This window comes from Rana temporaria, chromosome 13 (genome assembly GCF_905171775.1).
Source record: "Rana temporaria chromosome 13, aRanTem1.1, whole genome shotgun sequence".
In the NCBI taxonomy this organism is placed as follows: domain Eukaryota; kingdom Metazoa; phylum Chordata; class Amphibia; order Anura; family Ranidae; genus Rana; species Rana temporaria.
Window position 1 is genome coordinate 115,330,397 of NC_053501.1, and position 15,487 is coordinate 115,345,883.

General features: G+C 53.0%; 1 protein-coding gene across 1 annotated transcript in view; it reads left to right on the forward strand.

Moving 5' to 3' along the window:
* LOC120920973 (NACHT, LRR and PYD domains-containing protein 3-like) overlaps nucleotides 1-15,256 on the forward strand; it is a 71,092-nt gene extending 55,836 nt beyond the window's left edge. Inside the window, exons 8-11 of the mRNA XM_040333481.1 lie at nucleotides 688-858; nucleotides 10,550-10,720; nucleotides 12,020-12,184; nucleotides 15,035-15,256. Coding sequence (XP_040189415.1) covers nucleotides 688-858; nucleotides 10,550-10,720; nucleotides 12,020-12,184; nucleotides 15,035-15,125 — 598 coding nt within the window. The 3' untranslated portion in view covers nucleotides 15,126-15,256. The remainder of the gene's footprint in view (nucleotides 1-687; nucleotides 859-10,549; nucleotides 10,721-12,019; nucleotides 12,185-15,034) is intronic.
* Nucleotides 15,257-15,487: the final 231 nt, after the last annotated feature.

Sequence of the window (15,487 nt, forward strand, 5' to 3'; positions counted from 1 at the left end):
AGTGGGAGGAATAGTGTCCCATCATTGGTGTCAGTGGGAGGAATAGTGTCCCATCATTGGTGTCAGTTGGAGGAATAGTGGCCCATCATTGGTGTCAGTGGAAGGTATTATGCTCCATTGTTAATGTCAGTGGAAGACATGGTGCCTCATCATTGGTGTCAGTGGGAGGAATAGTGGCCCACCATTGGTGTCAGTGGGAGGAATAGTGGCCCACCATTGGTGTCAGTGGGAGGAAAAGTGTCCCATCTTTGGTGTCAGTGGGAGGAATAGTGACCCATCATTGGTGTCAGTGGGGGGTATTATGCTCCATTGTTAATGTCAGTGGAAGACATGGTGCCTCATCATTGGTGTCAGTGGGCGGAATAGTGGCCCACCCTTGGTGTCAGTGGGAGGAATAGTGGCCCACCATTGGTGTCAGTGGGAGGAATAGTGGCCCACCATTGGTGTCAGTGGGAGGAATAGTGCCCCCCCCGGAGACCGTTTTCATCAGACGAACTGATCGTGTGTACGCGGCATAACAGTGCCCTCAGGGCCGAATAAAGGCAAGCAAGGGCCGCATCTGGCCCTCTGGCCACATTTTGGGGACAACAGGCACAGACAGTACATCTGCAATCTCCAATGAAAATAAACAGAATAAATTGTTTTTTAATCAGATATATATATATTTTTTTTATCCCCTTCCTGTAGTTTGGGAGCCACGGGACTAACAGACCGGGCGTGCTCGTATTTAGGACCGGCAATCAGTGCCAACAAGTCTCTTCGAATACTTCGGTTGTCTTGTAACAGGCTGGATGGGCCTCACTTTGGTGACCTGATGACGGCTTTGTCCAGTCCTGCCTGCCAATTGGAGGAACTGGAGTGAGTAGAATGAATGGGATTGGTTGTGGATGTTCACCAACATTTCTGATCTGATAGAAAATTCACACCAACCTCTTGGAAAGGATAATTATAATGGTTTTTGGTCAATGTTTTAAAGTTTACATGTTAAAATGTAGGTTTTATAACTGATATTCAGGGTGTTATGTCCCTCATTGTCCCTCAGTCAGGGAATTGCCCGTCTCTCAGTTGTTGCAGCAGAGTCATGTAGCAGTTGTCCGCCTTCTTCAATGCACTCCCTTTGCTCTCGTCTTGTCTCAGCGCTTCCTTCTGCTGTCCTCAGACAAGCTGATACCATGTTTTCCCGAACGTAAGACCTACCCCGAAAATAAGACCTACCATCATTTTCAAGGAGGGCTGCAATCAGGGGCGGACTGACAACTCACGGGGCCCCCCGGGCAATAGAAGATTATGAGGCCCTCGGGCTTACAGATGGCCACCACGCCAGGAGGCAGTGCAGCTAAAATCTCTGGATTTTCACATCAAAAGCATGTCCGTTTCACATCAAAAGCATCAGGGACAGATGTAAAAAAAAACACAGGCCCAGATTCACATAGGAGTTACGACGGCGTATCTCCAGACACGCCGTCGTAACTCTGAGTGCGGGCCGTCGCAACTCGGCGCCTGATTCATAGAATCAAATACGCCTCACTGTTGCCTAGATACAAGCGGCGTAAGTCTTCTACGCAGTCGTATCTTAGGGTGCATATTTACGATGGCCGCTAGGTGGCGCTTCCGTATATTTCCGCGTTGAATATGCTAATTAGCTAGATACGCCGATTCACGAAACGTATGTGCGCCCGGCGTATCAAGATACGTCGTTTACGTAAGACATACGCCGGCGTAAAGTTACCCCTCATAAAGCAGGGGTAAGTCATGTCAGGTATGGACGTCGGAAACGTACGAACAGCGTCGTATTTTACGTCGTCCGCGTAAGTCGTCCGTGGATGGGGCTGTGCGTAGGTTACGTTTACGTCGACTAAGCATTGAGCAGGCGTAATTTAATTTGAAAATTCGACGTGATATTGAGCATGCACGCGCATGTGCCGTTCGTTCGAAACGTCATTTACGTGGGGTCATGATTAGTTTGCATAAAACATGCCCACCTCTTCCTCGTTTGATTTAGGCGCGCTTACGCTGCCACATTTACGCTACGCCGCCATAACTTTAGACGCAAGTGCTTTGTGAATACTGCACTTGCCTCTCTAAGTTGCGGCGGCGTACCGTAAATACGATGCGCTACGCCCGCTTACATTTACGCCGCCCTACGTGAATCTGGGCCACAGATTTTTACATACTGTCCCTGGTTTTACTGAGCCTGGCAACCCTGATGGGGGCCCCCTAGTGGCAATGGTCAGTCCGCCCCTGGCTACAATATACCGTATATACTCGAGTATAAGCCGAGTTTTTCAGCAATTCTTTTTTTTTTTTTTTTTTTTGTGCTGAAAATGCCCCCCTCGGCTTATACTCGCCTTTTTGCGCCTGATCACCTGGATTTTGGGGACCCGGTACCGACCGGGTAGCCCCACTCTTCCTCTACAAGTGTGCAAAGGCTGCTGTCTGGGGGGACCTACGGCCGGGGAGCACCAATTTTTTTTCAAAGTCGGGTACCCCTTCCATGTTAAACGGACATTTCTCCGGTAAATTTGGGGACCCGGTACCGGCCGGTCGTAGGTTCCCTGGATCCGAAACTTGGCACACATGTAGCCCCAGTTCTTCTCTACAAGTGTGCAAAGGTTGCTGTCTGGGGGACCTACGGCCTAGGAGAACCGATTTTTTTTTTGATTTTTTTATTATTAATGAGTCACTCTTACAATTAACCCTTTGAGTTCAGAATCAACAAACAGTAAATAGTTTACAGATATCCTGGAATATATTGTGGATAATAATTACATAATAATCCCATCTCAGGTAGTCCAAGATATCATTTCTCAGTCATCCTATGCCCCTAGTGGACATAGGATGATTTTAGACATAAGAGGGTCTGGGGATGTCCCGGGTGAGTCTGTCACACGCTCCAATAGCATAGAATGGTGTAATTGGTAAAATGTATAAATAACCAAAATAGTATAATTGATAGGGTCGTCCCCATACCAGTATCGGGACCGATACTGAGCATTTGCGGGAGTACTGGACGGGTGATCTGTCCAATCCTGAGCAAGGGGGAGTGTCTAGGCACGGCGGGGAACACTACAGCTATTCAAATGAAAGCTGTAATGTTCCCCGCACTTATTAACTATGCGGCGGCGGCGGGGGCATCTAGGTATGGGGGACATTGCTGCATCTATGGGAGGACATTGCTGCATCTATGGGAGGACATGGCTGCATATGTGGGGGGACATGGTTGCATTTGTGGGGGACATGGCTGCATATGTGGGGGACATGGCTGCATATGGGGGGGACATGGCTGCATATGGGGGGGACATGGCTGCATATGGGGGGACATGGCTGCATATGTGTGGGGACATGGCTGCATATGTGTGGGGACATGACTGCATATGTGTGGGGACATGGCTGCATATGTGGGGGACATGGCTGCATTTGTGGGGGGACGTGGCTGCATTTGTGGGGGACGTGGCTGCATTAGTGGGGGACATGACTGCATTAGTGGGGGACATGGCTGCATTTGGGGGGGAGATGGCTGCATATGTGGGGGAGATGGCTGCATATGTGTGGGGACATGGCTGCATCTGTGTGGGGACATGGCTGCATCTGTGGGGGACATGGCTGCATCTGTGGAGGACATGGCTGCATATGTGGGGGACATGGCTGCATCTGTGGGGGACATGGCTGCATCTGTGGGGGACATGACTAGTGTAGTCCAGATATGACACGATAACCTTTGACCGTTGAGACCCCATGTACTCCACCCCTTAATTGTCCCCCACTTACTATATAGTAAAGAGACCACACCTTTGCTTTGGAGTAAACTGGCCACAACAGCCTATTTTATTAAAACATAATCGCAATAAAAAAACTCCAACTTAAATGAAACAGTAAATATCCAACATCAATGACATACAATAAACCCCACTCTGTTGGTCCTTTCTGGCAGCCCACCCATTCTCCACCATTTTACCATATACCAGATGAACAATGCACTGCGAGCAAACATTAAACTTTAGGCCTCCAGTCCGTGTAGTACGCTCGGAGACAACCCCCGCCCGCAGTGCAAACGTTACAGTATACCAACTAACCTTTCGCTGGAATACACCTAAGGGGCCCATAATATTGATGAGCCCCCCACCCCCGTTTTCACACGTTTTCTACTGCCACCATAAAGGACCAACAGAACTAACCGCCACAGCCCGAAAGGATGACACCTCCACCTTTAAGGGCCCCCACCCAACCTCAACGCTCTCTGAATCCCTTCTTGTATCCCCATCGACCACAGCGCAATCCCCACATCCGTCAGATGGACCCCGTCCCTCCTCAGATACATGCCTACATTAGTCTCCAATTCCTGGTGGCGTACCACCAGCCCCCCAAGGCGTGCCAAAAATTTTCCCACCACCCGGTTAACCCGAGTCCTGGCTCTGTTGAGCCTGGTAACTGACCGAGCCTTGCGCCACTGTGTGCGGGCGACAATTTCCGACCACACCAGCACCGTCCCCGGAAAGGCCGCTCGCAGCCGCTCAAAGTCCGCTTTGATGTCCGTAATCAGAGCCCTGATTTTACGGACACCAAAATCATTCCCCCCCCGCGTGTATAACCAGAACATCGGGGGGCCTGTCCAGTCGGGCGTACCTCTCGACCTCTGGTAGCACCCTACCCCACATCATCCCAGGTATCCCCAGCCACCTCAACACCGCTTCCTTCCTGGAAATACCCAGCTGCCTGCCTTCCGGCTTCTCATCAGCCCTTCTTGCCCCCCAGCAAACGTACGAATGTCCGAAAATCCAGACGAGGCGTGTAGTCCCTCCATCTGAAATGAAATAAACAATCCACAATGCTCACCAACGAACACCAACCCTAAAAAAGCCCCCCCCTTTTTCATCACTCCCTTCCCCATTAACCAACCACCAACTGAGGCCGCACGTATGACCGGAACCTCCGAGATTCCCACCTCCCGATCTTCCGTACTGCCGCCTCGTTCATCCCGCACCTGGCAGCTTCGGTAGCCGCCCCGATACGGAAGGAGTGAGACGAAAACTCGGACTTGTCCAAGCCCATTTCTTGCAAGCAACTGCGAAAAACAGCCACAAATTGGAACTTTGACAAGAAAGACCCATCTTCGTGCTTAAGCAACGGCCCGCCCCCTTCCGGCCTGACCCCCAAAAATGCCTTGACCGATGCCACCGGACATACTCTGGCCCCCGGCAGGGAAAAAAGAACCACGTCCACCCCCCTGCCCCTCTGGTCGGTTTTTGATCTGCGCAATCGGATACCCACCTTGTCCTCCGATATCCACACATCCTCCCTCATCAGCCCCCCGGCCCTCAGGCGGGAAGGGCTAACCAATTCACTGATGCGGAACGCACCGTAAAATGCCAGCGAGAAAGCCGCCGCGAATAACAGGCATTCATACTGCCCCGTGCACACCCCGTCCAAGGCCCCCCTGATACCTACCAAATTGGCAAAAGAGACCGGCCTCCTGGCATCCTGCACCTTACGACCTTTCCTGTAGCCCTTCACTGCCTGTCTGACCCAAAAGTCCTTAGTCCAATCCACCCCCCCCATCAGTTTAAAAAAGAACGCTAAACCCGCCAATTTTTTCTCAATGGAGGACACGGACACGCCTAGCTCCATGTTCCTGGATACAAAATAAATTACCTGCAACCGCTCCTCTGGCCCCCCGCTCACAACCCCAGCTTCGGCACCCAACTCCAACCATTCCTTCCATACCTTGGCGTAGGCCGACCATGTGGCCGTGCTAACGGACTGCTTAATCCACGAGGCGGCTAATCCAGCGCCAGCTCCCAAATCCAGCCTGGGCACGGGACCCCGACAGCCTCCGCGGCCGGGGCCAGCTCTCTGAACTTGTCCCACTGAAAACGAGACAATGAATCAGCCAGCGTGTTCTCGACGCCCGGGATATGCACGGCATAAATGAAAATGTTCAGTTGCAAACACCTCAACACTAAATGCCGCATGAGCCGAATGACCGGTTGTGACGACGCGGACATGCGGTTCACTACCTGGACCACTCCCATGTTGTCACAGTTCAGCCGGAGTTTTAGGTTGCTGCAGGCCTCCCCCCAAAGCTCAATGGCCAACACTACTGGAAACAGTTCCAGCAGCACTAGGTTCCGGAGAAAACCTGCCTCTACCCAAGCCCTCGGCCAAGGCTCTGCGCTCCACTGCCCCTTGAAGAAAGCCCCATAGCCTGTGGACCCCGCCGCGTCCGTCACCAGTTCCACGTCGAAGTTACTCACCGGACTAGACAGCCACATCGACCTGCCATTGTAGGATGTCAGGAACTCATACCATACCTTCAAGTCCTCCCGATGCTCCTTAGACAAACGAATGAAATGATTGGGGGCCTTAGCCCCCGCCGTAGCCGCCGACAGCCGTCGGCAAAATATTCTGCCCATGGGAATGATCCTACAGGCGAAATTAAGTTTTCCCAGCAGTGACTGTAAAGTCCTCAGCTGCACCTTCCGCAAGCCCTGAAACTCTCTAACTTCCGCTTTCAAGGCCTCGAGCTTATCCTTGGGAAGACGGCACTCCATTACTTCCGAATCGATCACTATACCCAGAAAACTAATCTCCGTCGTGGGGCCTTCCGTCTTGTCAGCCGCCAAGGGCACGCCAAAACGTCCCGCAATGTGCTGCAACGTTGACAGTAGAGTCGCACACACACCAGAGGAAGGCGGCCCCACGCAGAGGTAGTCATCCAGATAGTGAATGATCGAGTCCAGGCCCGACACATCCCTGACCACCCATTCCAAAAAGGAACTGAATGTCTCAAACAGCGCGCAGGAGATGGAGCAGCCCATGGGTAGGCACTGGTCAACATAATATTGGCCCTGCCAGCAACATCCCAACAGCCGAAAACAGTCGGGATGCACCGGCAACAACCGGAAGGCGGATTCGATGTCCGCCTTTGCCATTAAGGCCCCCTGTCCGTACCGCCGCACCCACCGGACCGCCGCATCAAACGACCTGTAGGACACCGTGCAAGCCTCGATAAAGTCGTTGACCGAACCCCCTTTTGGGAATGACAGGTGGTGAATAAGACGGAATTTGTTCGGTTCCTTCTTAGGCACCACCCCCAACGGAGACACCACCAGCTCCGGCAAGGGCGGGGCCGCAAACGGCCCGCCCATCCGTCCTAGTGCCACTTCCTTGCCCAACTTTTCCCCCACCACCCCCGGATTAAGGAGAGCCGATTTCAAATTTCGTGCCACCGGCGGCACCACCGCCAGCGAACACGGTATCTTGAAACCGTCCCTGAACCCCGAGGACAATAGTTCTGCCGCTGCCTTGTCCGGGTACCTACTTAGGAAAGGTCGCATCCTTTCCCCCTTCACCGGAGTCGTCCCTTTTTTGAGCAGCGTCACCGGCACGCTTTCCCTTTTTAAAACACTTGGCCGCGGGGTGGGAGCCCCCACACCCTGAGCACTCGTGTTTGAATTTACACGATCCTCCGAATTTGCAGGCGTTCTCATTGAACTGCCAGCAAACTCCCCACTTCTTACCGGCCGACGGTCCTGAGGAGGATGCACCCCCGGCCCCCCCGTGAAAAGACTGCGCCGGGGCCTTAGCCGCCGACATGAGCCGCATCCAGAGGCTGATATCTTTCTGATCCCAGCGCAGAGAGGGCCTAACTGCCCGCCGTTGCCGAAACTGCTCATCGTACCTGAGCCAAGCCGACCCCCCGTACACCCGATGCGCCTCCCCAATTGAATCCATGTACCCGAACAACGCCGAGCAATGTTCTGGGTTCTTTTCGCCAACGACGCTAGCCATAATGGCGAACGCCTGGAGCCAGTTCACGAAAGTGCGCGGAATCAACCTATAACGCCTCTTCTCCTCATCCTCCTTTTTAGAATCATCCGGCTTCACCCTATCGAGGTTGAATTTCTCCAACGGCAACAGGGAGAATATCTCTACATATTCGCTCTTGTAAATCTTCTCCTTCACCTCCTGTTTTAAATGACCCCCCAGCGGACACTCGTAGCAGATATAAACCTCGCCCCTTGCCGCATCCGCAATACGTACCAGATCGGAACGAGTCACCACCTCCGGGGCCCCCCCTGACTTGTCCTTCCCCGTCCCCACCTGTCCTGCCACCGGGGCCACCGGGGGAAGCTGCGAAGACGCAACCCCCCCTCCGGCCGGGGCATCACCCCCAGTCGCGCCCACAGCCACAGGTGCCCACGGAGCCACCTGTGGCGAAGGGCCCTGTACCGCAGCCACCCGGCCCAAAAGCTCCTTGAGGCCCCCCACCAATTCCGTCAACAGGGCGTCAGCCCCAGAGGCGGCAGGCGCAACGCCCGCCACCACCGGTGCAGCCACCGCCACTGGCGGCGGAGGTGCCGGAACCCCCCCCCCTCCCCACTCCCAACAATTCACACAATGCGTCAGCTAAAGAGGATACATGTAATGTAGTGGACTTACCAGGCCTGCCGGGAGACACCCCCGCCGCCGTAGACTGGATTTCCACCGCTGACTCCCTATCCGGTTCACCATCCTCGTCTTCCGATGGCACACCTTCCGACCTGTCCTCCCCGACTGGGATCGGTGCGGCCGACAGTCCCCCAGGAGAAGATGACCTGGAGGCCCCGGAGTCCCCCCTCCGTTCCGGCCGGCCTTTTGCTGTTCCTCTGCCCCGCGTTGTTGCAGCAGGCAGACCACCCGACGATGACTCTGTGTTGCCTGATGCCCCCCGCTCCGAGCCCCGCCCACCCGCGGAACCGCCGGCCCCACGTGTAGAGGGCCCCGCGGCCGTGCCAGGTGGGTCTGAGGCCTTCTTTTTCCCCTTTGAAGCCCCCGTTCCTGCCGCAGAAGGAGAAGGTGTCCCCCCCCCCACCGCCCGCATCTGGGGAAGCGGCGCCGGTACGGCCCGTGGCCCCGCCCACCGACGGAGGTCGGCGGCGTGCGTCCTGCTCCGTCCCCCCCGTCACACTCCTGGTCACCCGCTTCGGCGGGGGGGCCGACCGCCCCCCCGGAGGGCTCCGAGCCCCCCTTGCAGTCCTGGATGAGGGCCCCGGGGAATAGCGGGCCGGAGGCCGCGACCTCCGCCCGCGTGGGGTCAACTCACCGCCGCCCGATCCTCCCGATCCGCCCGCCTGGTCCGCGACCCACTCCGCAGCGCGCCTCTCTAGCCAATCTGTGCCCCGATGAGCTGCCTCGGCCCGCAAGCGCGCGAGCACGAGGTCGACGGACGCCATTTTGTCTGTATGAGAGCAGGAGGAAACGCTGCTTCCTCGTTGCTCTCCTGACTGCAAGTGACCGCCTGGCCCCGCCCCACCCTTTTATAGGGTAACTCCCCTGCCACTCTAAGCCAATCCTGCTGCTCCTCTGAACTTGATCCTTCTAACTCCCCCGCCCCTCTCTACACCAATCCTGCTCTTCCTACCTCCTACCCCCCCTAGCTTAACCCTTCCTGTGTCACTAGACACTCTGTCATGCCCGGCCCTCTGCTAGTCTTGCTGGCTTTTGCTCCGGGCCTCCCTTGACTGCATCTATGGGGGGACATGGCTGCATCTGTGGGGGGACATGGCTGCATTTGTGGGGGGACATGGCTGCATTTGTGGGGGACATGGCTGCATTTGTGGGGGACATGGCTGCATATGTGGGGGACATGGCTGCATATGTGGGGGACATGGTTGCATATGGGGGGGACATGGCTGCATATGTGGGGGACATGGCTGCATATGGGGGGGACATGGCTGCATATGGGTGGGGACATGGCTGCATATGTGTGGGGACATGGCTGCATATGTGTGGGGACATGGCTGCATATGTGGGGGACATGGCTGCATTTGTGGGGGGACGTGGCTGCATTTGTGGGGGGACGTGGCTGCATTTGTGGGGGACGTGGCTGCATTAGTGGGGGACATGACTGCATTAGTGGGGGACATGGCTGCATTAGTGGGGGACATGGCTGCATTTGTGGGGGGACATGGCTGCATTTGGGGGGGAGATGGCTGCATATGTGGGGGAGATGGCTGCATATGTGGGGGAGATGGCTGCATCTGTGGGGGACATGGCTGCATCTGTGGGGGACATGGCTGCATCTGTGGGGGACATGGCTGCATCTATGGGGGGACATGGCTGCATTTGTGGGGGACATGGCTGCATTTGTGGGGGACATGGCTGCATTTGTGGGGGACATTTAAAAAAAGTATCGGTAATCGGTATCGGCGATAACTTGAAAAAAAGTATCGGTACTTGTACTCAGTCCTAAAAAAGTGGTAGCGGGACAACCCTAATAATTGATACATGAATTCATGTATCAATTATATTATTTTGGTTATTTATACATTTTACCAATTACGCCATTCTATGCTATTGGAGCGCAACACCATATCTTGATTTTTTTTTTCCAGGATCTAGCAGCCTGCTCTGTAAAATAACCAAGCAAATTCTATAGAAAAAGCCCTCAGCCGTATGAGACATGCTGGACAAGAAATGTTGAAAGGACTTAAGGGATGTCACACACACACACACAGCTGACACATGGTTCATCATTCCCATGCTCTTACATTCGTATTTCATCCTCCAGTTTGAGCAGCACCTGTCTGGCGGACACTTCCTGCTCCCTTTTGGCATCAGGAATAAGAAGTAACCAATCTCTGAAGATACTCATCCTATCATTTAATCATTTGACCTGTCCTTACTTTGGTGACTTGATGGAGGCTTTGTCCAGTCCAACCTGCGCTGTGGAGCAGTTGATGTGAGTATACCATCACTGGCAAGAGGGAAAGGAGAAGAGAGGGAAAGGAGAAGAGAGGAAAGGGAGAGGGAAAGGAGAAGAGAGGGAAAGGAGAAGAGAGGAAAGGGAGAGGGAAAGGAGAAGAGAGGAAAGGGAGAGGGAAAGGAGAAGAGAGGAAAGGGAGAGGGAAAGGAGAAGAGAGGAAAGGGAGAGGGAAAGGAGAAGAGAGGAAAGGGAGAGGGAAAGGAGAAGAGAAGAAGGGGAGAGGGAAAGGAGAAGAGAAGAAGGGGAGAGGGAAAGGAGAAGAGAGGAAGGGGAGAGGGAAAGGAGAAGAGAGGAAGGGGAGAGGGAAAGGAGAAGGGAGGAAGGGGAGAGGGAAAGGAGAAGAGAGGAAAGGGAGAGGGAAAGGAGAAGTGAGGAAAGGGAGAGGGAAAGGAGAAGTGAGGAGAGGGAAAGGAGAAGTGAGGAAAGGGAAAGGAGAAGAGAAGTGAGGAGAGGGAAAGGGAAAGGAGAAGTGAGGAAAGGGAAAGGGAAAGGAGAAGCGAGGAAAGAGAAAGGAGAAGTGAGGAAAGGGAGAGGGAAAGGAGAAGTGAGGAAAGGGAGAGGGGGAAAGGAGAAGAGAGGAAGGGGAGAGGGAAAGGAGAAGAGAGGAACGTGAGAGGGAAAGGAGAAGAGAGGAAAGGGAGAGGGAAAGGAGAAGAGAGGAAGGGGAGAGGGAAAGGAGAAGAGAGGGAAGGGAGAGGGAAAGCAGAAGGGAGGAAGGGGAGAGGGAAAGGAGAAGAGAGGAAGGGGAGAGGGAAATGAGAAGTGAGGAAGGGGAGAGGGAACAGAGAAGTGAGGAAGGGGAGAGGGAACGGAGAAGTGAGGAAGGGGAGAGGGAAAGGAGAAGAGAGGAAAGGGAGAGGGAAAGGAGAAGAGAGGAAAGGGAGAGGGAAAGGAGAAGAGAGGAAAGGGAGAGGGAAAGGAGAAGAGAGGGAAAGGAGAGGGAAAGGAGAAGAGAGGAAAGGAGAAGAGAGGGAAAGGAGAAGAGAGGAAAGGGAGAGGGAAAGGAGAGGAGAGGAAGAGGGGGGAGAGCAAAGGGAAACGGAGAGGGAGAGGAGAAGAGAGGGAAGGGAGAGGGGGGTGAGCAAAGGGAAACGGAGAGGGAAGGGAAAGAAGATGAGAGGAAAGGGAGGGGGAGAGGAACGGAAGGAAATTATAGAAGAAATAGGGGGAAATGGAAAGAAGAAAAGCTAAGCTTGCAAGCTCTCTATATTACTTTTAAAAACTAGGATAACCGATTTTGGGGTAGACATGACACTTTTCTCTCCTCTCGGACAGGCTACAGGGTATTTTACTAGACGATGAACACCTCCCATTGATGTTACCTCTGAGTAACAATAAGAACCTAACATATCTAGATCTGAGCACCAACAGCCTTACGGGTGCCTCAACCCCTCACCTCCGAGATCTCATCCTACAATCACCCAGCCTGAAGAGGGTCAGGTATGTAGAACCAAGGCCAGACAATGGTGATTAGATGGAGGTTTTTTGATGATTTGGTAAAAAAGTTTTAGAAATGTCAACTTGGTGGATCTTCTTTGAACTTTGTCATATTGTGCTAATCCTGTCCAAGATATGATATAAAAGTGGAGGATAGGAAAAAGCTATAGTTAAACTATAACTAGGGGCAACGTTTTAAAAATGACATATACATTGCAGTCTGTCACTGGCATTAGCACAGCAGTTTTTGATTTTCTGAGTCCCCCTCTCTAACATAGCTGTATTACATGTTGATCCTGGCAGCAGATCTGTTATTTTTTCCTCTTCCTTTTGCAGAGTGACAACGCTGTTCCTTCTGCAATTTGATTGCACAGCAGCATTGTCACCCCATGGACAGCATACTACATCAAAAACCAGACAGGAGTTCCAACTAGTTTTCACTCCCTTTAAAACTAAATATAGTACCCTCTAGTTTGCAACTAGTATAGGTAAATTTGTATTGTGGCTCATGGTAGTTGTTGTTACTCGGTAATTGGGTCGGGTTACACTAGGTCAGGCTAGAGGGCAGTACAGGGCAGGCCTTTGGTACCTCCCCCTGGTCCCAGAAGCTCAGAGAAGTTTCTAGAAGCTAGTGGGCGAAGGGCAGGAGGTCCTGATCTGCATACTTGAGGGAAACTGGTCAATTCCCAGGCAGAAGGCCTGGCAGGGTGGCTGGATCAGCCCTTAAATATTGTGGAGCCTGGCCAGCAGGGGAGTCAGGTGCAAGGTGGAGTGATTAAGTTGAGTCCTGTGGCCTGGTAGGGGACTCTGGGCTGAGGCGGGGCTCTGCCTCCAGGCTGGGAGCTGAGAGAGGAAGAAGTACTGAGGGATCTCCACTATCCCATGGTCTCAATTGGAAAATGCCCTGGCTTACGGAGAAACACATGTACAGTAGGAAGCTTGACCAGCAGGGCTGGACTGGGACAGAAATTTGGCCCTGGACCTCATCCAGACTGGCCCACTTTGACAGGTCTCTCCCATGGCGGTCGGACAACTCCCACAGCACCCCCCTGGCCACCCAAGCCCCCTCTCCCCCTTCACTAGCCACTAGCCGTTCTACTTTATTAGAGTAGAACGGTTGATACTGGTACTCTGATGGGCAGTGCCAGTTGGGAAGCTAGACGTTATTTCACCGGGGACAAAAAAAATCAGTTTGGTGCCCCCCCCCCCCCCCCTTATGGGACAAGATTAGGCAGAAGGGAGAAACTCCCAGGCCATAGCTGTTGAGTCAGCTGTCTGTCCCCTCCCCCATGCTCCTCTGTCGTCCCCCCTGCTCCTCCCCCTGCTTCTTTGTTCCCCCCAGGTGAGCGCTGTGGGGAGGGAGAGGAGGTGAGCGCTGCGGGAAGGGAGAGACAGAGGAGTGGAGGGGGCAGCGGTCCACTGTCACTGAAGCCAGCCCACTGAGCCATCGGCCCACCAGGAAACTCCCTGTAGTCCCAATGGCCAGTCCATCCCTGTTGACCAGTCGTCTCTTCTAGGACAGCAGAATTTCCAGAGACAGTGTGAGGGCTTCTACATTCCACCAGGGCAGAAAAGGTTAAAGCCGCCAGAAGTAAGCAAGCTTCTAAGGGACTGTGCTAGCAAGCTGTGACCCAATGCCTTGTCTTGGGACATTTCACTAAGTATCCAGGAGGGCTGGTATTTTCAAGAAAAGGGGGCATAGGGATCCTGCAAGTTGAGATTCTGCTAACATTTTACTCTGGGAAACAGGGCTTCTGTAAGGGGAGATTCCATTGCCAAGTTCATAGAGACTGTCGCTGTTCCAGAGGCAAAAGTTGTCCACTTCGTTGTCCTTCAAGTCAAATTGGGTATATCCCATACCTTATGCAACTTGTTTTCCCCCAATAAAGCAAGTTCCTGGACAGTTTCCTTGTCTTTGAGTGAGAGTCGGAAAATGTGAGTTGCCTGGCTGCGCAGGAATAGGGGAACCGGAAATCCAGCGGCTCCTGCAGGGGCAGCTCTTCATAAAGAAAATGCTTTGTCTTACGTCGTCCTATACATTTAGGCTCAGATTCTCAAAAAAGCGCCTATCTTTAGGCGGGCGTAGCTTATCTTAGATACACTACGCCGCCGTAACTTAGAGCGGCAGGTCCCGTATTCAGAAACATCTTCCGCTCTAAGTTACGGCGGCGTAGTGTATCTGATACGGCGTAAGCCCGCCTAATTCAAACTAGGCTGGTAGGGGGCGTGTTGTATGTAAATGTTTTGTGACCCCACGTAAATTACGCTTTTATCGAACGGCGCATGCGCGCGCATGCTCAGTATCACGTCGAATTTTCAAATTAAATTACGCCCGCTCAATGCCTAGTCGTCGTGAACGTAACTTACGTCCAGCCCCATTCACGGACGACTTACGCAAACTACGTAAAACACGACGCTGTTCCGACGTTTCTGACGTCCATACCTAACATGACTTACCCCTGCTTTAAGAGGGGTAACTTTACGCCGGCGTATGTCTTACGTAAACGACGTATCTTGATACGCTGGGCGCACGTACGTTCATGAATTGGCATATCTAGCTCATTAGCATATTCGACGCGGAAATCTACGGCGAAAGATACGACGGTGTAAAAGACTTACGCCGCTCGTATCTTAGCTGAATTTATGCGTAACTGATTCTAAGAATCAGCCACATAGATACGACGGCTCTCATTTGGACTTACGACGGCGTACATGGCGCTACGCCGTCGTAAGTCCTTTGAGAATCTGGGCCTCAATTTTTAAAGGACATTGGGGCTTGTTTTAAAGTTTTGCTTTCTAATAACTGTGAAAATATTTTAACATCTGCTCATTTTCTCTTTTCCATCTTTCTAGACTCGGTTTTAGTCCCAGGCTCCTTGAAGACGGGAGGCCATTGCTAGAGCTGGAAGCTCAGAGACCAAGCCTTTACATTTCAGTTGGTTGAACTCAATGGACACGCGAACGACTGGCATTGAGAGTCGTACATTCACCATGATGATAAGTTCGCTTTGGCAATGAAATGTGAACAGAGGCGGCTCTAGGCTTTGTGAGGCCTTAGGCAAAACTTGACATGGGGCCCCATGATGGGAAAAATAATTCAAGGACAAGAGCCTCTTCCCCACAACCCTGGCCGGAGGTTGTGGGGGTCTGCGGGCAGAGGGGGTTATCGGAATCTGGAAGCCCCCTTTAACAAGGTGGCCCCCAGATCCTGCTCTTTAACCACTTAAGCCCCGGACCAAAATGCTGCCTAAAGACCCAAGGGGTTTTTACAGTTCGGGACTGCGTCGCTTTAACAGACAATTGCGC